Source organism: Peromyscus leucopus, chromosome 14 (genome assembly GCF_004664715.2).
Source record: "Peromyscus leucopus breed LL Stock chromosome 14, UCI_PerLeu_2.1, whole genome shotgun sequence".
Taxonomy (NCBI): Eukaryota; Metazoa; Chordata; class Mammalia; order Rodentia; family Cricetidae; genus Peromyscus; species Peromyscus leucopus.
In genome coordinates, this window is record NC_051075.1 from 80,112,703 (window position 1) to 80,138,009 (window position 25,307).

Consider the following 25,307-nt stretch of genomic DNA (forward strand, 5'->3'; position numbering starts at 1 on the left):
GGAGACCAACTCTCAGCCACTGACCAAGCCAGGCCCGAGCAGGGGATAGTGTGCCAGGGAAGCCAGGCATCTGGAACGGATGCAGAACACCGGACAGTAGACGTGGAGGGAGGGGCAGGCCTGCACACACGTGCACAAGGGGATCTCCACGCAGGCCCCGCTCTGCTCATGCACTTGATACACACGCAGCACGCGTGTGCCACTCCCACGTTAGCCTCCAGGAGCACCTCACCTTGGGCGAGCATGAGGTAGACTTCACCCCATGAGCCCCCTCTGGTCTGTGGGGCCTTTTCTGGCACCAGTCAGGCAGGTGTGAGCATGACGTGCATGCCCCTTAGGAAGGAGGAGCTCCTGCTCATCCTGAGACTGACTGGGTTCTCACGGGACCACGACGGCCACCACAGGCCCTCTACCCAGGGTCCTTGATGGCTGATGGCATCTCCATCCTTCGTCCCTGAGCTGCATCTGGACCGTGTGTGTGTATGTGTTCATGTCATGTGGAGAGAGATGAATGGTGTGTGCGCACACGCATTTGTGAATACATACAGAGGACAGAGGTCAACCTTGCCTATCATTTCTCAGAAGCCACCCACCTTTAGTTTGAGGCAGGGTCTCTCGGCCTAGAACTTGCAAAGTAGACTAAGCACACTGGCCAGTTAGCCCCGTGGATCTTCGTGTCTCCCCGGGGCTGAGGGGACAAGCATGTGCCGCACCTGGCTTTTGGTGTGGGTACTGGAGATCAAAGTCATTCCCCATGCCTAGGCAGCAGGCACCTTACCAACTGGGCTCTCTCCGACCCTGAACTTCTGTTGAGGATCATCGTCTAGCTCCACAGTATCTGCTGAACTCACCTGAAAGTTTTCGTTTGGAGTTCCTTTATTTTCATTTCTGTAAGTTGTTTCTTTCTCAAGCCCGTAAAGCTGCTGCAGTTTTCTGACCTGTCAGTACTTCCGAGGCATCGACTTTGAGCACGGTAGGCAGCCTCACTCTACGGTTGATGGCCGAGAACCCATGCATGTGTATGCATGTGCCTCTGCCGTCTGTCCTTCAGGCTTCCTGCAGGTCTGGGCTTCTTGGCCGTGGTCTGCTCAATGACCTTGAAAAGTCATTTATGAGATGGGGGGTAGAATTCCAGGATGAGGGTGGTCTATATTTATTTCTACCATGTACTTGGGGACTTCGAGTTAAGTATTACTAACTCTAAGAAAGAAGAAAGAAATTTGAAGAAATTTGAAGCCTAGGGGACTTTTTTAGCCAGCATAATGGTGGGAATGTAGGTCCCATGTCTTACCAAGTCATGATGCAGACCATGACTCCTCGGGGCAGCCTTTCATCTGGACTGCCCAGTGCATCCACATCTACAATTGCCAGCCTAAGAGGTGCTTTGAAGATGGTGGGAAGACAATGCAGGGACCATGGAGACACTCATCATGTGCACTGCAGTACAGAGAAATGGCAGAAGGTATCCCTGGGGGAAAGACCAGCAGTGGCCAGGCCAGTCTGTTCACCCAGCAAAAAGTAGGGTGAGACCTCTCAAGAACTAAGCCGTCTTTCTGCTCCCCGTAGCTCTGAAATCTGGCTTTGCTCTTTACTTTCTGCCAGCCTCTGCCCCTCAGAGGGGGTAAGCAGCCTGTGTACAAACTGGCAGGTGGCCCCCGGGTTGGCTCCCAACACTCAGCCCTGAGGCTCTTCCCACATGAGACAGAAAGACAAGGGCGCAGAGAAGTCTGATTCTTCCTTGGGTTTCCTTCTAACTTGACCTGGGGTTCCTTAGACCTGGTGAGTTCATCACTGATGAGAGTTTCCTATTCCACAAAGCCCTCTCTTAGCTATGTTTAGAGGTAGAAGGCCAGGCACCCACACTCCCCACACCCTATCCCTAGGAGGGTACCACTAAACAGGTGTCAGCTACTACAGGACTCCAGCAATGCCCGAGGCCCAAGTCGTCTGCTGCGCCAGGGTCGGGACCATCTGACCTCAAAGATCCCACATTAATATGGCCAAACACCCAGGCCATGCCCCGCCTCTTCCTGTGCCCCAACTACAAGCAGAAAAAAAGGAACATCACCCAAAGAACAGGGAGGCCAAAACGTTTAAGTTATTAAATCAAATATACAGAGTGATTCATTTAATATGTACATATTTACAGAAATGCACTTTCACAAGGAGGGTGGCCGGGGCCGGCAGGTGGGCAGCGGCCTGGTGCCCACGGCAAACGCTGACAGCTGGGAGGGGGTCTGTGTGAAGGCACTTGTCACAAGCTTCAAGACTGCCGCCATCCCGGGAGGGAGACCGAGCAGTTGGGAAGAGCACTTCTGAAAGCACAGTTGGAGATCTCTGGAGAGTTCTGGGCAGGAGGAAGCAAGGACAGCAGGCTGGAGGGGCTAGCCGAGGCAGGGGCCGGGTCTGCTCGCCGGCCTTAGGCCACGCCAGTGACCTCCAACCCCACTGACAACCACAGGCGCCACCAACAGCTATGGTAACCGGCATCACACGGGCCACCACAGGTCCCACGGACAGCTACAGGCCAGCCCAGCAGCCAGTGCCACCGGCAGCCGTGAGTGTCACAGCCCACAAGCCAATGGCCACAGGTGTTCCTAATGGCCACAGGTCCCACTGACATCCACAGGCCAGGCCACTTGCCACGGGTGCCACGGACAGCCACAGGTCCCACTGAGAGCTACAGCTAAGACAACAGCCACAGTCCCGCTGACAGCCTCAGGCCATACTGTCAGCCACAGGTCCCACTGAGAGCCGTGGGCCACACTGAAAGCCACAGATCTCACTGAGAGCCACAGCCCAGCCCACAGGTCTTCTGGGCTTTTGGGCCTCAAGCCAGAGAGAAACCCAAATGAGGAATAAAAAAGAAGATTCTGTAAACAGCGACAGCCTGTGGTAACAAACATTATACGATTTGGTGAGAACACAACCACGCCCTGCTCTCCTGCCACAGTGCGTGCGGACACGGAAACTTTACAAAAATAGCAATGATCCGAGAATACTCCGTTGTTTTCTGCCTGACAGCCATTGAATAATTTATACAAGGTTAAAGAAACGTAAAAAATAAACATTTGTTTTTTGGTTTTTGGTTTTGTTTTTTACACAAAATAAAGAAACTATGCACACGGCCTTGGCCTCCTATGGTCCGGCAGGCATCTTAGTGCCGGCAAGGGTTCTGGGTGCCAGCCTGGCGGCCGGCCTACTCCCTGCCGGCGCAGCGCACATCCTTGGTGCTTCTAACCGCGCGGTTGTCCACTTTGGGCCCCGGAGCCCAGCAGGCGGGCCTTCCCAGGGAGCAGCTGGGGTCTTTGGTGAATTTGTGTGAGAGGAACTTCTCTGCCTCTGGGGAGTCCCCATCTCCACGGCCCAGCTCCTCATCCTCCTCGTCCTCCCCAACGGCCCCGTGGCCGGCTGGCCCGGGCAGGGCCTCGCCTGCCCTGCGGGGTGGCGGTGTGAAGTTCTTGCACGGATAGAGTACGTCCTTGTGGCCCCCGGCGCCCAGGCCGCTGCTGCCTGGCCGCTCAATGGGGTTGCGGATGGGATTGAGCGGGGCCCACTGGTTGTTGGCGCTCTCATCCCGCGGCAGCCGGCTCCTCTCCCGCTCTTTCCTGCGTTTTCGGGTCCACCACACGCAGATAACCACGCAGGCAAGCCACAGCACGCTGAACACGCTGCACAGAACAGGTACCAGCAGACCTAGGTGGGAGGAGAGGCAGGAAGCACCGCTGTATCCCTCCGGTTCGGTTTCTAGAACGGAACTGGGTGGCGGCAGCTACCCCACCCCTCTGAGCAGCGTCTACCTGGCAGACTCCCCGTGGCCTGAAGTCTGGGAGCCCCGCCACCCCAGCTCACCTGTGGAAGAGCCGCCCACAGCAGCGGTTTCCACTTTGACCTCGGTGACGGCCAGCAGCAGTGAGCTGTTCCCTCGCTGTGTGATGGCGGCCACGATGGCGTGGGCCGTGCTCTGGATCAGGCTGCTGTCAGGCAGGTCCCTCGCAGGGCTGAAAGACTGTAGCAGAGGATGACACTTGGGGCGCGGCCCAAAGGTATCCTCCGGGGCGCCTGCCAGGGCCACTGCCCAAACCCTGACCAGTTCCTAGCCAGATGCACAGAGGGCTGCCAGAGGCAGGGCTGGACCTGTGCTGTGCTGCACATGGCCAGGACCTCAGAAAGTCTGGAGACCGAGAAGTGAGAAGGTCACTGGGGTAGGATGATCTTGATGCAGACGGATTCAGGGGGGGGCCCAACCCTCCCTCTGCCAAACCCCTGTATCCTGCATGGGGACAGCTGGCCTTGCTCGGTCCACTCCGCTCCCCCAGCTCTGCACCTAAAGAGCTCCAAAAACAAAACCGGCCTGGCACCCAACCTGTGCCCAAGGCGTTTCTTTTCTCCCCCCGCCCCCGAATACTGTGCCCCTCCATCACCACATGCCACAAGGCTACCTTGATCTCCGGCCTCACCCTCCTCTTGGATAACACCCACCCCTGCCATCCCAAGGCTGCCTCTTTCAGGGACAGTTCCAGAACATCCTCTCCAGCCTCCTTCCACATGCCAGGGATCCTACCCAAGGGCCGATGTCCGCGGCTTCAGAAGCCAGGCAAAAGACGTCCTGGGAGTCGCTGTTCGCGCCACTTCTGAAACTCTATTTCCCAGAAGTCTAGTGCGCGTCTTGTCATTTCTGCCTCTCTGCCCTGGGCCTGTCAACGCCTCTGTCCAGCCCCGCCCTCCACACCCTGCCGTTGGCACTACCTCACCTGGACAAGCTCCCTGTCGACCCCACGGGGCTCTGGACCACATCTCACAAGAGAATCCCATCTCACAGCCTTGCTGCTTTCCCATCAAGCAACTGACCCCATGGGCTGTCAGTGACCACCCAACCACCTGAACATCTTAGTGCTCGTCCCTCTACATAGCTCTGGCCCCTGCCCTTCCACCGCCGCCGCCACTGCCCCACCTGGCCCCATTTAGCGGCCCAGGTGCCCAGGGGGATGCCGACCTGGTTCCTATCTCAGCTCCCACGGCTCCCTGTCTCCATTCTGCCATGTAGATGCCTCTGCTCCTCAAGTTTGCCACTGACCCACAAGAGGCCCGAGTGTCACTGCCACTGGGGGTTTTAGGGGCCTGCTCAGGACGGGTCTCCACCCACACTCACCACAGCCACCTCCACGGCACTGGCCCCTGAGGATGCGCGGTCACAGAGCAGCAGCAGGAGGCGGTCTCGGGCCACGGCCCTCGTGGCAGGCAGGGCTCGGATTCCAGAGCAGATAGCGCCCACGGTGGTGCCCTAGACAGACAAGCAATAGGTCAGCACGGCCTGGGGCCGAGATCTGAGGCCACTCATCTTTCTGCTGGGGGTGGGGAGGGGGCTCCATCCACGAAGCCAGAAGAGGGACAATGGGAGCCTACCTCGCCTCCCACCCAGTCTATCTGTAGGCAATGGGAGGAGCTTAGGGAAAGTAGGGGTTGGCAGGATGGGCATCATGGGTTCCAAGCTCCTCTGTTCTAGGAGATAGGCAGGCTAGCTCTAAACATCCAGAGGTTGAGGCTGGGGCACGATCGGAATCAGGAACGTTCCTTTAAATGGCAATCCACTACCCAAAGCAGAGTGGCCCACAGCACCCCTGCAGTCTAGGGTCCCTATGTCCCTAGTTATCTAGGTCCCTAGGACACTGGATAAGCAGGCAGCCCAGACTGGACCTATACTCTCCCTCTTGCCCAACAATACCTGGGCTCAGTGCTGTCTCTGATGAGCCCACTGATGGCCATCCGGACCACCAGGGGCTCCTGGACCTGTGGGAGCTGAGCTGTGACAAGTCAATCACTCTAAGGGGAAGCTTTGGAATCCTGGGTCCCCCGGGGCCACTTACCTGAGGCACTTGGTCACGGTTAAAGCGCAATGTGAGGCGTGCACAATTGTTGTCCAAGTGGGTGGTCCGTGGCAGGCAGGGGGTGCTGGGTGGGAGAGGTTCCTCAGCGGCACACTCCCCCCAGTTCTCACAGGGTGGCTGCAAACACTGGCCCAGGGCTTTCTCCCGGCACTGCTGCCCTGGTGGGCACTGGGCATTCAGAGCACTGGGCTGTCCGGACAGCAGACAGGGCTTCCATCCACACCACACCTGGGGGGGACACACCCAGGAGAGACCCATGGGAGTGGGGAACCGCAGGCAGGTACAGGCAGCCCATGAAGATAAGACACGGTCGGGTCAGTGAGTCTCCAGTGTCTCCGCCACCCGGGGGCCCTCGGGAGGCAGGCAAAACCCCACTCCAGAGAGGACTTTCGGTCAAAGCAGTTAAGAGCTAGCCTGGGACGGGCGTCAACTTCCCTAAGTGTCCAGGGAGAGAGGCGGGCCCAAGGCCCCTCCCGGTTTATCCCCTCAGATGACCCTCAGAAGTGGGCAGCCTTATCTACCTACACCCCGACCCCTGCATCAGCCCACTGATAGCTGGGTGAGCCCAAAGGCTCAGATCTCTCAGGGTCAGAGTGCAGGGGAGGTCCCGGAGGGGCCGCTCCCACCTTGCTGCAGTCCCGGTGGCCATCCAGGCAGCGGCAGCTGTTGCAGTCCTCTGTCCAGGAACTCCCATGTGGGAAGGACACGCCCCGGGACCAGCAGGGCCTCCTGAGTATGACCACTGTGGGGAGGAGGAGGCGGCGGTGGCTCAACAGAGTATCCAAGCGGCTCAACAGAGTATCCAAGCGCCGGAGGGTGGACCTGCTCCATGCTCCGACCAACACGGTCATAGCCGGCCTACCTTCCTGGCACCGAGGGCCGGAACGTCCTGGTGGGCAGCTGCACCGGTACCCGTTGATCTCATCTACACACGTGGCTCCGTAAGCACAGGGCGAGGACTGGCACTCATCGATGTCTGCAGGGAGAGCGGTTACGTGTTTCTCGGGGCAGGCTGGCGCCCCCACACGGGGACCAGGACGTGAGGACGGCAAGACGGCGCTCACACCTCGGGCCACCTGACCCACGGCGACCTAGGCCGGGACGGCTGCTGCCGCTGCCACTCTGCCGGTCTGAAGCCTTCTAACCCACGGGCCCTCACCCTCCTCCACCCACCTCCGCGTTCCTCTCTCTCGGAGCGGCGGCCGCAGTCAAGGGTGAGCATGAGCATTCCACCCCGTAGCCCATACTCCTCCTCCCAAGATGCAACTGGCTCTTCTGGGAGGAGCTAGGAACCCACAGGACACAGACATGCAGGAGAGAGGCAGGACAGGGCTGTGGCCACGTGGCCTCTCGGGATAGGGATGTGTGTGTTTCCCCTGCTCTGGATGCTGAGGTTGGCTGGAGGTGGGCCCCAGGACAGACTTCCCCCAGCCCAACTCCTTCTATCCGCCTAGGCTGCTTACTGATACGGCAGTCGGGACCCGCAAAGCCAGGCGCACACTCGCAGCGGAACCAGTTGACACCATCGACGCAGATGCCCCCGTTGTAGCTGCAGGGGAGAGGGGGGTCGTAACGGGTTCCCCGTGACGGGCCCTGCACCCCGCCCCCGGCCCCCTGGGCTGCCACTCACCAGGGCAGAGGGTTGCAGTCATTGGTGTCTGGATTTGAGGGGGAAGACAGGGTGGTTAGTTCGGCACACTCTTGCCCAGCACACCTCTGCAGCAGCCCTGTGTGCCCGAGGCTCACGGGCAGACACTGTCCTGTCCGTACCAGCCTGGCAGCGTCAGCAGAGAAGTGCCAGGAAGGTTTCGGGGGGGGGGCAAGGCAGGCCACCGGGGGGGGGGGGGTTAGAGCTGGAGTGGGAGCTATTTCTCAGCAGGGGCCCCAGACTGCACGGTGGTGGATCGGGGGAGGTAGATGGACACTGCAGATCTGGGACAGGGGGCTGACTCAGAAAACGGCAGAACAGGGCGGGGATGGTGAGGTGGACGGACGGACAGATGGAGTGGGTCTTCTGGGCAGTCGCAAGGAGGGATGGGGAGCTGGGTGAAGGGAAGAAGAACCCACGGGCCTCCCCCACCTGAAACCCCTCCAGCTCACTGTGTGTGCAGGTGCGGCCCTCCCAGCCATCCCGGCAGATGCAGGAGAAGGAGTCTCCGCTGCCCACACAGGTGCCTCCGTTCACACAGGGGTTGGGCAGACAGCTGCTGTTCTTGGCTGCAAGGAGGGGGAGAGGGCGTCTTGTGATGCCCCCCACCCCCGCAGGCCTCGGCGAGACAGACGGCCTGGGGGCAGCGCGGGCGGCAGAGCCCCCCCCACCCCCGGGCCTCACCGATGGTGCAGGTGCTGCCCTTCCAGCCCGGAGGGCAGGCACAACGGAAGGTGTCGCCGCTGTCGTAGCACGTGCCGCCGTTGCTGCAGGTGTAGGCGTCGCACTGGAACTCGCCTGCAAGCAGGCACACGGGGCCGCTCAGCAGGCAGGCCCGTACTGACCGCAGCAGCAGCAGCAGCAGCAGCAGCAGGGTCCTGGCGGGCAGCCCCCTCCACCCATGCGCAGGGACCCGGGCACTCACGTGAGTGGCAGGTCTTGCCCTTCCAGCCGTCGTCGCAGGCGCAGTAGAAGTCGTTGACCAGGTCATAGCAGCGGCCGCGGCTGTGGCAGGGGTCGGGGAGGCAGTCGTTGGGATCTGGGGGGAGGACGCCGGTCAGCGGGGGTCACCGGCGCTGGGGAGGGCTTCACGGAGAAGAGCGAGAGCTGGGCCCCGGCACGTGGGAGCCTGGGATTCCACCCCACGACTTCAGGCCCACGCACACAAGGCTGAGGAGGTCAGAGGGGTGGAGCCAGGCCTTAGCCGGTGGGGCAGTCCGGGGAAGGCAGGCGTGCAAGAGTGCACACTCACTGATGTCACAGAGTTCGCCTTCCCAGCCGCTGGGGCAGAAGCAGCGGAAGGAGTCCACTTCATCAATGCACGTGCCCCCATTGCGGCAAGGCTGGCCCATACAGTCGTCAATGTCTGTGGGAGAGGTGAGGTGAGCTGTCCCCGCGGCCGGCCGGCCCGCCCCACCCCACCGACTCCGCACGCCACTCACTCTCATGGCAGTAGGTGCCCGTGAAGCCGCTGTCACAGACGCAGGAAAAGTTGCCCCCGGGCAGGCTGACGCAGTGCCCGTGAGGGCCACAGATGCCAGAGGGCGCCACGCCGCGTGCTCTGGACCCCGTCTCGAACCCGCAGCCGTCAATCACTGTGAGAAAGAGATGGGCAAGGATCAGATCCATCTCCACCGGGGGGTTCCCACCCTGCCTGGGGCGGCATCCCGCACCTCTGCATGCCCCGCCGGGGCAGGTCTCCCTGGGCACTGAGCAGTTCTTTCCAGCAAAGTCTTCCGGGCAGGCACAGTAGTAGTCGCCCTCGAGGTTGTAGCAGCGAGCACCATTGAGGCAGGGGCTTGGCTCACAGAGATCCACATCCACCTGCAGGTAAAGGAGGGCGTCCATCTGTAACAGCCCAGCTCTGGGCAGAGGCGCTGTGCAGTGTGGACAGCCAGGCCTCAGCCTCAGACCAGACAGTGCCAGGCCGGGCTTGAAACTCCCACCCACCCGCGAGTGTCCAAGAACCATCAGCTGGGCGGAAACACCTGTGGGCCACCAGCCCCTCCTGCCGCCCGCGCCTCCACAGCAGCCAAGCTTCCTCTGCCTCCCACAGGCAGCATCCGGCCTTGGCTCCTCCCGCCGGCAGGAAGGCCAGCTTCTGACCCCCATGCTGCCAGGCTGCCCTCAGAGCCAAGAGCGGTCCTTCCCACAGCCAGCACCAACCACCATGCTCCCTGGACCTGAAGCCAGGACGCTGCCTGCCGTGGGCCCCTAAGATGCCCACCCAGCAGGAGGCTTACTCTTTTCACAAAGGCCTGAGCAAAACCATGTGCATGCAGCTCAGGACAAGACAGGCCACCCGACAGGGGCGAGGGCACCCACTCCTTCCTAGGCCCACCCTTGACCCATGATGACCCCACACCATCAAACACTTGATTCTGCCTTCGGGGAACCTTCCTGCGGGCTGCTTCGGGGCACGGTCCCATTCGAGGGCGTAAAGCACGTGAGACCAACCGTGTGAGGAAGGAGGAGTCTGACTTGGCTGATGCTGCGAGGCCCCTCCCAGCCAGGCTGCTGAGGGCAGTGTGGGCAACACTCCCCGCACACACCACAAGACAGCTCCCACCAAAGCGAGGTCACTTACCTCGCAGAGCGGCCCGGAGAGGCCCCGTGGGCAGTGGCAGCGGAAGCCGTCCACCAGGTCCTCACAGATGCCACCCCGGCGGCAGGGGCTGCTGGCACACTTGTCATACTCCAGTTCGCAGTGCCGGCCTCCGAAGCCCCGCGGGCACACACACTGGTACCCATTCACCAGGTCCTAGGTGGGCGGACGGGCGGGTGGGTGAGCCAGCCTCACGCACCCCCACCCCATTCCCCTCCGGCCACGTCCCACCCTTCCCAGTCCTGGCAGGGCACGCCGCGGCCTCCTTACCTTGCAGGTGCCGCCATGCTGACACTGCCCGTGACAATCGTTGACGTCTAGGGGCAGAGGGGGCATGTGGGCGGGGTCAGGGGGCCCCCCGCTGTGCTCCCCAGCCCCACCCACCTGCGCCACCCACCCATACTGACTGATATGGCAGTTGATGCCCTTCCAGCCCGGGAGGCAATCACAGTAATAGCCGCCAATCAGGTTTTTGCAAGAGAAAGCATTAAGGCACGGCTTCCCTTCGCACTCATTGGCGTCTGTGAATGAGACAAGGGGGGCTGTGGGGCTCAGGCCCCGCGTACCCACTGTGCCCTGCGCCTGGCACCCACAGCCCTAGCAGTGCCAGCAGCAGCAGCAGCAGCAGCCACATGCACAGCACACAGCCCATGCACAGACGGCCCCCAGGGAGCCCTTACCCAGCTGGCAAGTAGCCCCCACCCATTGCTCCGGGCAGATGCACTCAAAGCCGTCCACCTGATCCACACAGGTGCCGCCTGCTGCACATGGATTTGAGGCACACTCATCAATGTCTGCAGGGGTAAAGAGAGAGAGACAGAGAGATGTAGGGGCATGGCCAGCAAGCAGGAGGGCGTAGTAATAAATGGGTACAGAGCATGGTCAGTGCATGTGGGATCATGTCTAGTTAGTATAGATGCATGGAGTGGGTATGAGGTATGGCGGCATGGCCAACGAGCAGGGGCACAGGCCACGGGGGCTCAGTCTGCAGTAGGGAAGCATGGTCCCATGTAAAGAAGCAGGAATCTGTTGTCACTTGGCCCGTGTCCACCGTACAGTGGATTCGACCACTCCATCCAAACCCCCAGGGGGCTGCCCACTCCCTTCCTTGTGCGGCCCCCGGACACTCACCAAGTGCACAGGTGGGTCCACTCCAGCCCGATGGACAGTGGCATTCAAAGCCAGATGGCACTTCATGGCAAGAGCCCCCGTTGGCACACGGGTTGGAGGCACAGGCATGCTCCGCTGCAGAACCAGAGTGTGAGCAGAGTGGTGCCTACCCAACTCAAACGCTCTTCCCCAAGCCCACGAGACCCAGAGTTCACCGGGGTCCAGTCCACTGAACAAGGCAGTGAAAAGAGGGCCCACTCAGCCAGGCTCCCCGAGAAACGGCAGCATTCCAACGTACCCCGCTCGCAGTTCTTGCCCAAGTAGCCATCCGGGCAGGCGCAGAGGTATTGGTCAGGCTCAGCGTTGATACAGGTACCCCCATTGACACAGGGGTGGTGGCTGCCACAGTAGTTCAGGTCTGGGCACAAGGGTAGGGCTCTCAGGGACGGGCCCGGCTTCAGAGCTGGAGGCCTGGCCCCGCCCGCGGCCCACCATCTACCTTTGTCACAGAGAAGGCCACCCCAGTTGGTCTCACAGTCACAGTGCCAGGGCTCCACACAGCTGCCGTGCACGCAGCCGGGGTAGGGGACACACTCGTCACAGAACTTCCCCTGCCAGCCATAGCTGCACCTGGGGGACCGAGCAATGAGGCCGTCAGCTAGGCAGGTGAGTAAGGGGTGGGGTGGGGAGGCGGGCAGAGGAGTGCGGGCCACCCCCGCCGGGCCTCGGCCCTGGAGGCCAGCTCCGAGCCAAGCAGGGGTTACGGCCTGCCGGCCCGCCTCGCCGTCACGGGCATTCCCGGCCGCTGGCCGAGATGGCCGGCCCAGCTGTCCCGTCACTCCTCCCCGGGCTATTCTAGGAGTCAACCCTGAGCCAGGCCCCACGAGCAGGCGCCGGGAAGGAAGGCCCAGCTGGGGGAGGACCCGGGGAGACGGTGCCAGGTCCTGTTCACCAGGTGCCGCTGGGGCCACAGCAGCCCCAGGGTCTGAGGAGGATGAGGGGACACCAGGAGAGGTCCCGGCCACCCTGGTCCAAGGTCTGTGTGACCTTGGGTGATGCCCGTATTCTCACGGCGACTCAAGGGCAGAGAGGCTTCTCTGACTCCCAGGGAAGTCCAACCCGAGGGCTGCCTAGCCAGCCCTAGGGCAGGGCCACGTTGAGCGGAGGAGAACCCAGAGTGTGGAGCTGAAGATCTCAGCTGAGGCCATAATCTTAAGACCTGGTTCTGCCCACACTGTGGGTTAGGTTCCCTCTGGGTAGTCCCTCAGGACCTAAGTAGGTGGCCAGCACAGAGCCGGCAGGTAAGAACACAGGGCTCCGGTAGGCTGCCCTCTGGGCCCTGGACAGGACTCTGGGGGCTCCTTCCTTGAATGCTACGGTCCTGTGGGGCAGGAATGACGTACAGGCCACGTCACTTCCATGCTGACACCCGCCACAGGAGTTATTTTTATAGAAGGAAAAACCACAGCCCTTCCTGAGCTGCCCTGGAGCCACGCATTCAAGCAGTGATCAGCCCAGCTCACCCAGGCTCACATAGGGAAACTGAGGCTGGCTCCAGGATCCAGCCCAGAATGTCCAAGGCAGGTCCACAGTAGGCCTCCCATCTCTACCTGGAGTCTCCTCTACAGGTGATACGGGAGTCGCAGGGCAGGGCGGGACTGCGACTGGCCTGGGGTCATCCACCAGGGAGCACCACAGCCAGCTGGGCGGCCCAGACCCTGTTGAGTCCCAAGGGCGAGTTCTCCACCCTGGGCGGGCCATCCCACACCAGACCCCACCTTGTGGCTTTCCTGCCAGCAGTTCCAGGGCCTGGGGAGGGTGGCAGGAAAGCGCAGCCATCTCCGCAGTAGCATCCGGTTGGGGAGGGGTGTCCTCTGCTGAAACCTGAGCCCTGGACAGCAGGAGGCCATTGGGCCTCACCCTCTGGCCCCGGGAGAGGCGGGCGGCACCCACCTACTGCCCCCTACCTTGGTGTCCTCCCCCAGCGCTCATGTCTGTGTGCTACCCACAGCCTTTCTGCACTGTGGGGAGACCGACTTGTCTCTCATCTCCCTCCTGCCCGGCACTGACCACACAGGGATGCTGGCACAACCATCAAGGGACGATAAGGCACCCTGGGCCAAGGCGTGAGTGTGGGGTTGAGGGCGGGCCCTCGTCTGCCCAGAGCTCACGCCACCTCCACCACCCTGCTCAGAGGCAGGCAGAGAGCCATGCCCATGGACAATTTCTGCGGCCCATCCTGCCCCACGTCCCTCCTAGGATGAAGCTCCTAGAGGAAGGTACAGCCCATCCTGGGCCAGGCGCTCCACACACACTGCCTCGAGTCCTGCCAAGACTGAAACCACAGTGTGTGCAAGTTGACCCTGGCGGACTCGCGCCTCGCATACATCTTTTTACCCCGAGACCAGCCTGGCTGCTGTCCACATCACCACCCAAGCCAACGCCACCACACCCCTCCCCAGCCCACCCCAACTCCCCACTCCCTGGCCATCTTCTCCAGACTAAACAGCGCACGCCTGTATAAGTCGCTTAACTCCACGGGCTCCGCTGTCCTCATCTGAAAACACACCGGGAGCATGCCCACCCCTCAGAGGGTACGGCAGGAGAGCCTTGGCGGGCTACGGCAGCCTGAGTGCTCCTCATCCCCAACCCTTTCCCCGCTCTCTCCGACACCTGAGTGTGCCAACATCTGCCCCATTCTGCTCTGCTGTCTACCCTACTCACCTGGCCTCACTACCCGCACAATGCTTCACAAGCCTCAGAGGGCATCTACTCTCTACTCGAAGCTGTAGGACCCCCACTCTGGCCCCCCTTTGACTCTTGAGTACCTTGTCTGGCCCCCCCCCGCCAGTCTCTGCCTACACTCCCAGCCCTGCCTCTCCACCTGACCACTGCCTGGAAACCTAACCTGGACGGCACACGTTCCGCTGCCCGAAGGCCGGGCCTCTCCGGACACCCTTGCACGCGCGCGCACACACTGGTCTGCCTCCCCACAGCCATCGCTGCCTCAGCCACCACAGCTCTGCCGTTCAGCAGCTCAAGCTGGCAGGTTTGCAGGTCCCCCCTGACCGGCCACCCTCTCCCTCCTACACCACACTCACCATCAAATCCCGGCCCCCAGGCATGCCTGCGGGGCCTGCCCACCTCTCCACCCCGCTGGCCCGTCACTCTCCTTTTGCGGCCGCCCACACACCTTTTCCTCATCGCCACCACCTACGAGGCTCTTCCTACCCAGTGGCTGCGTGGTTCTCCTAAGCCTCTCCTGACAGGGCCCCTCTTCTCCCTCCTCGGCAGCAACTACCAGTCTCTCCCACCGGCATGCCACTGTGGCTGGCATCCTGCTGTGCTCCTCAGGGCGGCAGACTCCTCGTGTGTATGGCGAGTTACACACACACACACCCCTTGGCCTCTGCCCCTGGGTGGTGACTCCCTGGCCTCTGGGTGGTGGTGACTCCCTGGCCTCTGGGTGGTGGTGTGACTGGCTCCCTGGCCTCTGGGTAGTGGTGTGACTCCCTGGCCTCTGGGTGGTGGTGTGACTCCCTCTCTCGTCCCCTTCTAGCTGTCCTGCGGGGAAAACGTCACTGGACGCACCACAGGCTTGGGACAGCACTGCCCCCTCCGCGGCCACGAGCTTCCTAAGGGCAGGGTTCCGTGTCAGCGCCCGGGGCGGCGCCTGACTCCCTACCCGAGGCGGCACCACACTTCCGGGGCCCACTAACACCTGCGGGGTGCCGCAGCTGCTGCAGGCTCAACAGCCACGCGACACGGCACGCACAGGTAGAGAAGGGCAGCCATGGCGCTCACCTGCACTCCCCAGGCACAGTGCATCCCCCGTGGAGCAAATTACATCCTTGTTTACACACGGCTGAAACAGAGGGGCAGAGAGAGAGGCACAGCTGCAGCCGGTCACGGCCACGCTGGCGCGGTCGCGCGCGCGCATGCGCATGCCCGGCCCGCCCCCCCCACGCCGGGCGACGCCTCACCTTCTTTGCACTCTTTGCCCATCCAGCCGTCCATGCAGGCCTTGTTTCCGTACTGGTCGCAGGTGTAGTGGCCGAAGAAGTCGTTCCGCGGCCGGCAGAACTTGTTGCAGGTTGCGCTGTAGTAGTTCTCGTCGCAGCGCACTCGGATCTGCAGCTCCAGGTGTGCCACGTGGCCGCTGAAGTGCAGGCTCTTCCAGCGGTCCTCGGGGTTGATCATGCCGGCGTGTGACACCCGCTCAATCAGCAGCTCCTCTTTGGGAGCAGCAGAGTCAGCCAGCAGCATCAGCCCCCACCCGCCAGTCCCCCAGGAACACAGCACAGGCCTACCTAACAGGCAGCTTTAGGGGGGGGCCATGGGGGCAGCCAGGCAGAGGAAGGCTGCCACCCCTGCAGGAGCCAGGGGCAGAGCGCAGTGGGGACACTGTCCAGGCCCCCACGGGGAGGTCGGGCCAGAAGCCCCGACCGAGGGCCCTGGAAGCTAGCACTCCCGCTCCGCTCTCACAAAGATAGGGCCAGGAGGGCTGGAGGCCCTAAGCTTCCTACACCCACTGGGCTCCACACCAGCCGTGAGTTTACCATTCTCTCTCCCGTCCTGTACTGCATCTGGCTCCCCGGAAGCACCCTACCGATCCATCTTAAGACAGATTCTAGGACCCCATTCGCATGGGCCGGACCGTCCCAGAGCTGTGCCTCCCTCCCTGCGCACTGAGGCAGGCTCCCTGAGCGGGCTGCCTAGCACCTTCCAGTGTTGTCTGGGATTCCTATGGCAGCTGGTCACAGAGGGCCCCCCCCCCCCCCCCCCCCCCCCCCCCCCCCCGCCGCTCCACTTTCCCCCCACTGCATTAGTACAGGCCCAGCTGGGTACTCTCGGAGCCTTGGACTAGACAGCGCTCTCCTTGCTGGCTTTGCCTCGGGCCCACTGGCTTGTCCTTGTCAAGGCCCCAGATTGCCTTCCTTGGCCCTTGGCTGACCCCTATCCTGAGCTCCCTGTTCACATATCCTTGGTAACATCTCTCGGGTGGGCCTGGGTTTCCTCCCTATCATCAAGCATGGCTCTGGAAGGTCTCAAGGGGTCCATTTGACCATAACTGCAGGTCCAACCCATCAGCCACCCTAGGCCTCCACATTCGAGAATAGCCAGAACCTCTTAACCTCTCAAGCTGCCTGTTTCAGCCTCCCTGTCTTGGTACACTCAGCATCCTCTTTGTTGGCCTCAACTCTGGCCTTGCAGACTCTGTCCACACTGTAGCCTGAGCAGTCCCTCCCCAGAGAGAAGCCAGTGTCTTCACTGACCCCAAAGCCTGCTCGATCTGAATCAAGCCTTACTGATTCCCTCATCCCCCGGCCACGGGAACGCCACCCAGATCTTCAAATGCGGCCTCTGGGCCTCTGCACTTTCCGTTCACTGTCTGCTCGAGGGGCTTCCCTACCTGTCTTCTCTTTTCCTTCCTGTACTGCATCTGGCTCCCAGAAGCACCCTACTGATCCATCCTCGTCACTAAAAGGCTGAGATGACCCCCACCACATACACACACCATCACAGGATAGCCAGCCTTGAGGTGGTGACCCTCAAAGCTTCGTGTTCTAGGACAGAAAAAAAAGGCCACAAAGCCAGAGAACCACTTGAGGGTACAATCCCAGTCCACCGTACCACCAACGCGGGCACCGAAAGAGCACACTGAAGACGCCGGCATGGAGGAGCAGTACACACAGCTCTACAGAGCCACAGACATGGAGAGCTCCTTGACACCAGAACAAGGTGTACGAGCCGCTGCCCCCAGCAGACAGGGGACCACAGGCCTGGCCACAGGCACTCTGGCCCAGCAGGCCAGCTTCCCAGCACCCTGGGGAAAGTCTCGCTGGCTGGCGGCTCCCCTCCACTCACCCTCTCCTCCCAACACAGGGCGCACTCACCATCTGGAGTGGTGTCATTGTCCCAGTCCCAGGCCTCCACGATGAGGGTGAAAGAACGCTGTGGACAGAGGGTGACCGGTCAGGTGCCTGCGGCTCCCTTCCCCCGCTGGGGCTCCGGGGCAGGGTGCAGACCCCAGACCTGGGAGGCTCTGGGCTGCTCAGGCCCAGCAGAGCCTTGTCCCACGGCTCTGGGCTTCCCTCCCATCCCATGTGCGATCCCTGTCCCCCAGATGTCCTGGCTCAAAGGCAGAAGAGTCTCCCTGGCCGCATCTCTCAGGAAGCTTTGGCTCCTTGCTCCTGGGCCCCCGGGGCCCAGTTCAGCCCCTCCTGTGTAAGCACCCAAAGTCAGCAAGGGGTGAAGGGAGGGACGCAAGCATCTGCGGGCAGAGCACTCCCACTGAGGATACATCCCTGCACCTCGCTGAGGTCCGACCTGAGTTTGGAAATGTGTGGTCCTGTAATATGAACAAGGCCACTCGAGGACAGTACCCGGGCCACCCGTCAGTCCCTCTCACCAGGCACATAGAGGTGCTTACCCAGAGGCCCCAACACACAAAACCAGCAGAGAGTATGTAATGAGACCCATAACCATCACCCCAGGACAGAGGTTGGGGGGGCCCTTGCTGTACAGGTGGGGGACACTGAGGCTCAAGAGATGTGCTGAGTACAGCCTCAGCCCATCATCACGGCCAGCCCCCACCATCTGTCCCCCCTGCCCCAGGCCATGATGATAAGGTCTGCTGTTAGCTGTCACCTCGGCAACCTAAGACCTGCCCCCCGTGAGTGGGTGGCCTGATCCCACCATGCCTTGTCCCCCAAGCACCCCTTCCTCCGTGGCTGGGCTACGCTGAGCAAACTTCATGGTTTCCTGAATGGTTAAGAGTCCCACTGGCCATTCCTCAGCTCCGACACCCTCCCCTCAGACTCACTGGAAACCCATCTAGCCTGCTCTAGGCCCTAGGCTTTCTAGAACGTTCCCTCCTCCATTCCCCACTCGGCCTGCCATACTCAGCCTCCTGGGCCTGGCACTGGGAGAACCCGACCTGTTGCCTGTCTGTTGGCACCTCAGCGTGGACACCCTCACTTCCTGCTCTGGCACCTCCTCTGAGCACCTGTCTTTAGACACAGGGCCTAGGCCACTGTGAGCAAGGCCAAAAGCAGAGGGCCACTGGGCCCCTCCAGAAGCCTCCTTGGCTCCACGAAGCCACCACCAGGTTTCTCAATGCTACCCCCTAAGTCCCCCCTAAACCTTCTCCCCCGCCCCACCGTGACTCCCATCCTAACTGCTCTTCCAGGGCTCTCGGCAACCACAGGGCCTGCCAGCCCTATCCACCGAAGCCTAAGACACCCCCGTGTGCCGTCCTCCTCCGCTAGGATGCAGAGCCTCCCCGGGGCTCTCTACGGTTTCTACCTTCACTCCAGCACCCCAGCCACCCTAACTGCCTGGAAAGTCATCCTCAGGGCCTCCCTTTGTCCACGTCTAGCTCCCCGGTGACAAGCTGGGCTCCCAGCCCTGCTTCCCAGGCCTTACCTACTCTATTCCTTTACCTACCCACTCATCCAAGTACACAGCACAGTTCAGACATCGCCGACAGCCCCTGAACCAACAGCTGGAGCCAGAGAAAGTGAGAGACAGGCCAGGTCACACAGTCCCAGGAGAAACAGGCTACAACCCAAGGGAGGAAGGAACACGAGGACGAGGAATGGGGGCCCGAAAGGAGGCTGAGGGGGGCCGAGACAGCGAGGAGTGTGGAACAGGGGGGACCACAGCACCCGGCACCAAAGACCCCACCACGGACATCACCACTGATTCCCATCAAAACAGGTGGTCAGTGGGATCTGAGGCCAACAGGTTGAACAAACAACACACTCTGCTGCTGGGTGGCAGCTGATGGGCTCTAAGTGGGCAAGGCTGGGCTGAGCCTGAGGTCACTGCCTTCACTGCTACAGGCCAAGCCCACCGGCCAGAGGCTCTAGCCACAAGGCAGGCATAAAAGCCTGGGTCCGGATTCCCTGCACACACCTGGGTTTCAGATGAGCCAGGAGCACTCCCAGGAAACCCACGCCAGACACACAGGTAGGGTTACCACCACTTCAGCCTGAGCCCAGGGCTCCGGTTACCTGCTCCCGCAGGGACGTGGCCCACCCGCCGCCCAAGAGGGCCCGTCGCCCGCCAGCTGGGCTCCCTACACCTGGACGGCAGGAAGTCATCCAGGGAGAACCTGAGCCAGCAGGCAGGCGGCACCTGTGGCTTCTCCCCACCTGCCACACTGGCCCCCCAGCTCCGCCCTTCCCCCAGCCTCTCGAACCGCATCCCTCACTACAAATGGCAGCGTACCTCCCTGCCTGGGGAGCCAAACCCTGCAGCTGACAAGAGGGATGATGGTGCCCGGGCTGGAAGCCTGTGGGAACATGAGGCCTCAGAATGAGTGGGGGCTGGGAACGCCGGGGGACTCTGGGAAAGACAGAGAGCTCCCACCTGCCCAGGTTCCCCAGGAGGAGGGAGAAAACCCTGGTCCCTCCTCCTAGGCCACCCTCCTGGGCCATCTGCCTGCCTGCCTGCCTCTGGAGGTCTATGCAGCAGAGCCTCTTACCACAAGTCCGGCCCCAGCCACACAGTCCATCACCGTCTGGTCCAACTCCAAGCCTAATTAAAACCCCCTCACCTAGTCTCCAGACAGCTAACAGGACAGCAGCACAGGAAAGGCAGGCCTGAAACCAGGTGCGCCACACCCCACGGCCAGGTGCAAGGCTGGTTCTACCCCAGCATCCAAACTGGGCCCCTGACAGAGCAGAACACTTGCTGCCAAATGCCCCAAGCCCTAAGCACAGACCTATTTCCTGAAACCAGAGCTTTGGAGAGGCCTAGGCCTCCGTCATTGTCACCCAAGGGGCTGGGGGAAGGGGCAACTCCTCCTTGGCTCCAGGTCTCAGGACCACAGGAAGAGACAGCAGGCCACCCCATGCCAGAGCTTAGACAGTCGCCATCAGACACCAGCCAAGGCCTTGCCTGGGTGTCCACCCCCGGCTGCTGGAGGACCCAGGCTCCACGGTGAAGAGGGAGGAAGTCGGGGAGCCAGCTAACACTCCTAGTCATCTGGGATTGCAGCGAGCCCAGGATCGGGATGGATGTGCCCATAGCCAGCTCAGGATGGGGTGTGTGGACAGGGCTAGTTCAGGCTTTCAGGCTGCTAATAAGGATCCCTTCTGCGTTGGGGAATTAAAGTTCCTCAAAGGCCAACTACCTCCAGCTCAAGCCCTTGCCTGCCCCCCCCCCCCAGGACCTGTCTCTGGCCCAGCCCATCTCCCATTCTACCCAGATACCATGTGGACTCCTGAAAACCACAGTGCCCTTCCTGCCAACCCAGATACACAACATCCATTCTCCATCCATCCATCACACTACATACACGCCTGTTTTCCAACCACTTCTAGGGGCCTGGGACAAAGGTCCCATCCACTTCCCATGTCTAAATCCTCCACTGGTCAGGTTAGCTCTTTCTGCCTCCTGGCCACTTCAGGGTGTACTATACAGCCTTGAAGAAGCCCCCCGCCCCCGCCCAACCCATAAGGGAGAAGTACCACCTGCCCGTAGCTCCACCTGAGGAGGACTGTGGGTCTCACAGGGATGGTGTGGGAGGCAATAGACCTTAGCATGGGTGCGATGGAGAGGCCAGTGCCCATACAGCTCCAGAAGGCATGGAGGGAAGCGTGGCCTTTTGGTGTACACGCAAGGCACAGATTCCAGAATAGCCTGCCTGGGTCGGATGGGGACAGGCCCGGTGTCCACACCACCAGGTCTGCTCCAGCACCCTCCGCTCTGATGAGTCCCAACAACCTCCACCCCTCCATCCTAGGGGGGCAGCCCTCCTCTGACCACTTCGCCACCCTCAAGTACACCGTGGCCCGCCCTTTACACACCTCGCACACACTTGGCCATGTGCTGGACAGCCAGTAAGGGGTAGAGGAAGGACTCGGGCTGGACAGAGCCACATTGGAGACTTCAGGGAAAAAAAAAAGAAGCAGCATGCTGGGCATCCGACAGCCTCATCCAGCTTCAGGAGTCCCAGTCAAAAAGGCAGGGCATCCATCTCAAGGGAGGGGAACCGGGTTACAGAACTACTGCCCCCCCAGCTCTTCTGAGCCACGGAAACCAGGTCAGCCTCGGACCCACCTCACTTCCACTCGTGACCCCAGATGCGCCACGGAGCCCACACTCTACCGTATTACTAGTCTTCCAGCTCAGGGAGTGCACGCACCACTGGTCTGCCACCAGGGAAGCAGACTGGAACAGGGCCGCACCCCTGGGCTCAAAAGGCAAGCTGGTCAGGCAGAAAGCCTGCAGCAGAGACCGCTCCTCTTCTGGAAGCCTTCGCTATACAGGCCAGCAACCCCCTTGGCACCTCACTCGGCCACCCTGGAAAAAGTGCCATCCACCAGACCCCAAAGGAAAGCTCCCGATCCCCTCAGAACCCTCTGCCGCCACCTGCTCAACCACAGAGCTCAAGCATGTGCGGTGGACATGGCTTCCCCTCTGCTGGGCATAGGCGGGCACCAGAGCCACTCTGGGGAAAACACACGTCCCCCCGGGGCCATCTGCGACGTGCGCAACCCGATGGGGGTTGTTGCACCTCTCCACATCTAAGAATTCACTCAAAGAGGCTCGGCTGCAGGTACGGAGCCAGAGGGCCACCCCGAGCAGAGGGGGACTTGTGAGAAGCTGGTGCCTGCTCTCAGCCACCGTTCACACCACCCCATCTCTCCACAGGGCCCTCCTGGCACCAAGGAACCCAAGTCCCAGCTGGTCCTTGCTGTTCCCAGAAGCCAGCCGAACGCTCCGGTGCGCACCTGGATCCCAAATGTACCCTGGTTTGTGGGACAGAGCTGAACTTGTGGCAAAGCGAGCAGCTTGGCCGCAGGGCTGGTTGCCGAAGAACGGAAATACCAAGGAACTGGCATCACGGCACCAGCTCCATGCCTGGCAGCCAGGTCATGCGGCGAGAGGGGAGAAGGGGGACCAGAACTGTCCCGTCCCCCCAAACACAGGATAGATACCCTCTGACCCTCCATCCAGGGTAGAAACATGCCCACTCCTGGAGCATTGAGGGAACCAGCTGGGAACAGAACGAAGGAGGTTAAAATGTCCTCGACACCAGGTAGGTACCCAGACTCCAAAGAAGGCAAGGGCCTGTCCCATCCCGTCCCACACCAACCGGCCGGCCAGCGGGGCAAAGAGCCACGAGGGACACGCGTTGGCCCGCCACATTCCTCCAGGCCCTCCCTGCCCCCACACCACGTCTGCCAACTCGAGCAGAAAACACATCCTCAGGTAGCGATTTGGAGCCACGCTGGCTTGGGCCCAAGTGCAGATGACAGGCTGTGGGCCCTGCTCAGACCTGCCTGCTGCGCCGCTGTGGGGGCGAGGGGGGGCAGGGCCAATAGTAACTGCCTAGGGCCCCTCCCATGCCTGCCCCTGCCTTTTCCATTGCAGGGACACAGTTCCTATCACAAGCCCCCAGGGTTCAAGGATACCTGGCTAGGCGTGGGAACAGAGGATGGATACCCCATAGACGGAGCAGGAGTCCAGGGGAGGATAAAGATGGAGGCACAAGCTGGGTGGCCTCGGATGAAGGAGTTGTCCAGGGCTCGGAGCAAGGGAGACCCTGCCCGCCCAGTCTTGGCCCAGTCTTGGCCATTCCTGGCCCCCAGCTCCAAGTCTCTTCCAGGACCAAGGCACCAGGCAGACCCACTCCCACGGCTCTTCGCAGCTGGACCAAGCACAAGACCTCACCCAGGAAACCTCCCGGGTCATGGCCTGATACCCCACCGCACTCCCTAGTCACAGGTCCACAGGGCCACCCATGCCAGCTGTTCTTAACCTGGTTCTCCAAGCCATGTCCACATTCACTGCCCGTACCTAATTTCAGACAATCAGGTGAGGGTATAAGCCAGAACTGAACAAAAGCAAGTCTACCATAAGGCTCCCCTCTCCCGGGCCTTTCCGCCGCAGGCACGAGGCCTGTCTCCCCCTGATGCTGGATCCCCACCACCCTTCTTCCTAGCATGCCCAGGCTTGGGTTCCTGCCTGACCTGGCCACCCCTAAGCAGTCAGGATGCTTCCCAATTCCAGAAACGAACAAGCAAACATCCACAAACGGCGGTGCCACAGTGGGTTACAACTTGGAGCCTAGTTAGTGTCTCTTCCTTTGGGAGGGGTGGTCTTTCCATCTGCAGCAGCTTCTGCCAACACACACGCACACGCGCACACACATACACACACACCAGGCCATCCCTGCGCGGGTCCCAGGCGCCTGTCCGTGCCCCCGGGCATCCAGGAAACTGCAGGGCAGGAGCAGGCTGGCCGCGGGCCCGGACGGCTCCGCCAGGGCCTGCCCCAGACCAGCCCCAGCACGCGCAGCGCACATGCCTGCGCAGCCTGCCGGGCCGCAGGCGCCTCGCACCTCCCCACGCACAGACACGCGCAGGGCGACATAGGCACACTCCGAAGGCCGCCGAGCACGCAGATTCCGGCCACCCCGCCCCGCCACGACCCCAAGCCCATCGGCCCCCGGGGTACCCCGCGCGCCCACGTGGCCAGGCGCGAACCTGGCCGCAACAGCACGCGCCCCAGGCCCGCCCGCGGCGCGGCGCCCCCTGCCGGCCCCGCCCCGTCTGGGCGCGCGCCGCCCGCACCCGCGCGGCCGCAGGTGCTGAAGGGACCGCGGCGGGCGCCGAGGCGCGCAGGGAAGCTGAGCGCGGGGGAGGGGCGCACGTACCGGCCAGGCGAACTGAAAGGGAATGACGACGAGGCCCGGGTCCTGGTGGCCGCCGGTCCGAGACCGCGCGCGCGCTCGGTCTCCCGCAGCGCCCGCCGGCGGCAGGTAGAAGGAGTTGCCACCCAGCACGGGCGTGGCGCCGTAGCCGTAGCTGCAGGGCCCCGTGGGCGTCACCTTGGCCTGGTACTCCTTAAGGCACACGCGCACGTACGTGTCGCACTCGTCGCGGCCGCAGCCCCCCGCGCGCGTCGTCCGGCCGTCGCCGTCACAGCAGGCGCCGCTCAGCAGCTCCCCGTTCACGTTCCGCAGAGCACTCAGCTGCAGCTCGAAATAGCCCATGGGCCGCGCCGCCTAAAAATAAGGCAGCGGAGAGTGCAGGGAGGCGCGGGCCGGGGTCGCCGAGCCTCTGCCCCGCCCCCACCCTCGCGCTGTTCCTAGGGCTCCGGACCGCGGCCGCTCGCGCGCCGCCCGGCCTGGAGGAGCGGCCCGGTGCGCCCCGTCCGCGCCCGTCGCCACCGCGCGCCCCGCTCACCTGCACGCACAGAAGCAGCAGCAGTAGCAGCCGCCCAGGCAGGCGCCCCCAGCCGCGTGCCCGCATCGCCGCCTCGACCCCGCCCGCGGCCCGCCGCCGCCGCCGCCGCCGCCGCCCGCGCCCGCTACAGCCGCCGCGCCGGCCTCCAGCGCCTGCCCGCCCTACGAGCCCGGCGGCGCACAGGCGGCGGCGGCCGCACAGGCGGCGCGGGCGGGGTCGAGCAGTGCGCGCGGGCTGCGCGGCGGGCGTGCAGGGGAGGCGGCGGCTCCGGCTCGCTGCGGCCGCGCTCCGGCGGCCGGCCCGGCTCCCACCCGGCGGCGGCGGCGGCGACGGCGGCGGCGGGTCCCGGCCTCGGCTCTGCGCGCCCGCGCTCCCGGCACCGCAGCCAACAAGTTCGGGACGAGACTGACAGCTCGCTCGCCCATTCGTCACCCGCGTACCTGCATATTCATGAGGGGGCGGGGCCTCGCCGTGGGGTGGGGCTGTGGGGGGGGTGCTGGGGGCGCCCCTGGCTTTAAAGGAGGCGAGGGCGCGGTCTCCGCGCGGGGCGGCGGGGCGCGGGGCCACCGGGCAGTGGCTTCTCCTGTGCCCAGGCTCGCTGAGGTGTGGCCTCTTCTGCTCCAGAATTCTCCCCCGGGTTAGCAGCCTAGCAGTGGGGCGCCCCCTGAGGTCACCGTCATGGTCCCCTCCCATCAGAGCGCAGCCACTCTCGCTCTGCTCCTGGTCCCAAAGGAGATGCTGCCTGATGTACGCATCAGGATTTTGCCCCCACGCAGGGCGGATGGGGCCCTGGGACCCGAATGAGCCCAACTCCTGGTGCGCCCCCTTCCCCGAGGAATCTCCCACCCGCT

The 25,307-nt window shown here is 62.5% G+C and overlaps 1 protein-coding gene across 2 annotated transcripts; it reads right to left on the minus strand.

The window, feature by feature from the left end:
• Window positions 1–2,076: 2,076 nt before the first annotated feature.
• On the minus strand, window positions 2,077–24,534 carry Jag2 (jagged canonical Notch ligand 2). 2 transcript variants are annotated; one of them, XM_028883688.2, is made up of 26 exons: window positions 24,457–24,534; window positions 23,925–24,275; window positions 17,149–17,206; window positions 15,235–15,486; window positions 15,056–15,116; window positions 11,751–11,881; window positions 11,550–11,669; window positions 11,273–11,386; window positions 10,822–10,935; window positions 10,549–10,662; window positions 10,412–10,458; window positions 10,124–10,297; window positions 9,210–9,360; window positions 8,979–9,131; window positions 8,789–8,902; window positions 8,462–8,575; window positions 8,221–8,334; window positions 7,989–8,105; window positions 7,519–7,546; window positions 7,352–7,437; window positions 6,751–6,864; window positions 6,515–6,630; window positions 5,868–6,116; window positions 5,153–5,284; window positions 3,853–4,009; window positions 2,077–3,696 (listed from the first exon to the last, which is right to left on the minus strand). In XM_028883688.2, the coding sequence occupies exons 1-26, from the start codon at window positions 24,520–24,522 to the stop codon at window positions 3,200–3,202; spliced, it is 3,744 nt and encodes a 1,247-aa protein (XP_028739521.1). In that variant the 5' UTR covers window positions 24,523–24,534; the 3' UTR covers window positions 2,077–3,199. The 2 variants fall into 2 exon arrangements, with proteins under 2 accessions (XP_028739521.1, XP_028739522.1); XM_028883689.2 differs by lacking the exon at window positions 10,549–10,662.
• Window positions 24,535–25,307: the final 773 nt, after the last annotated feature.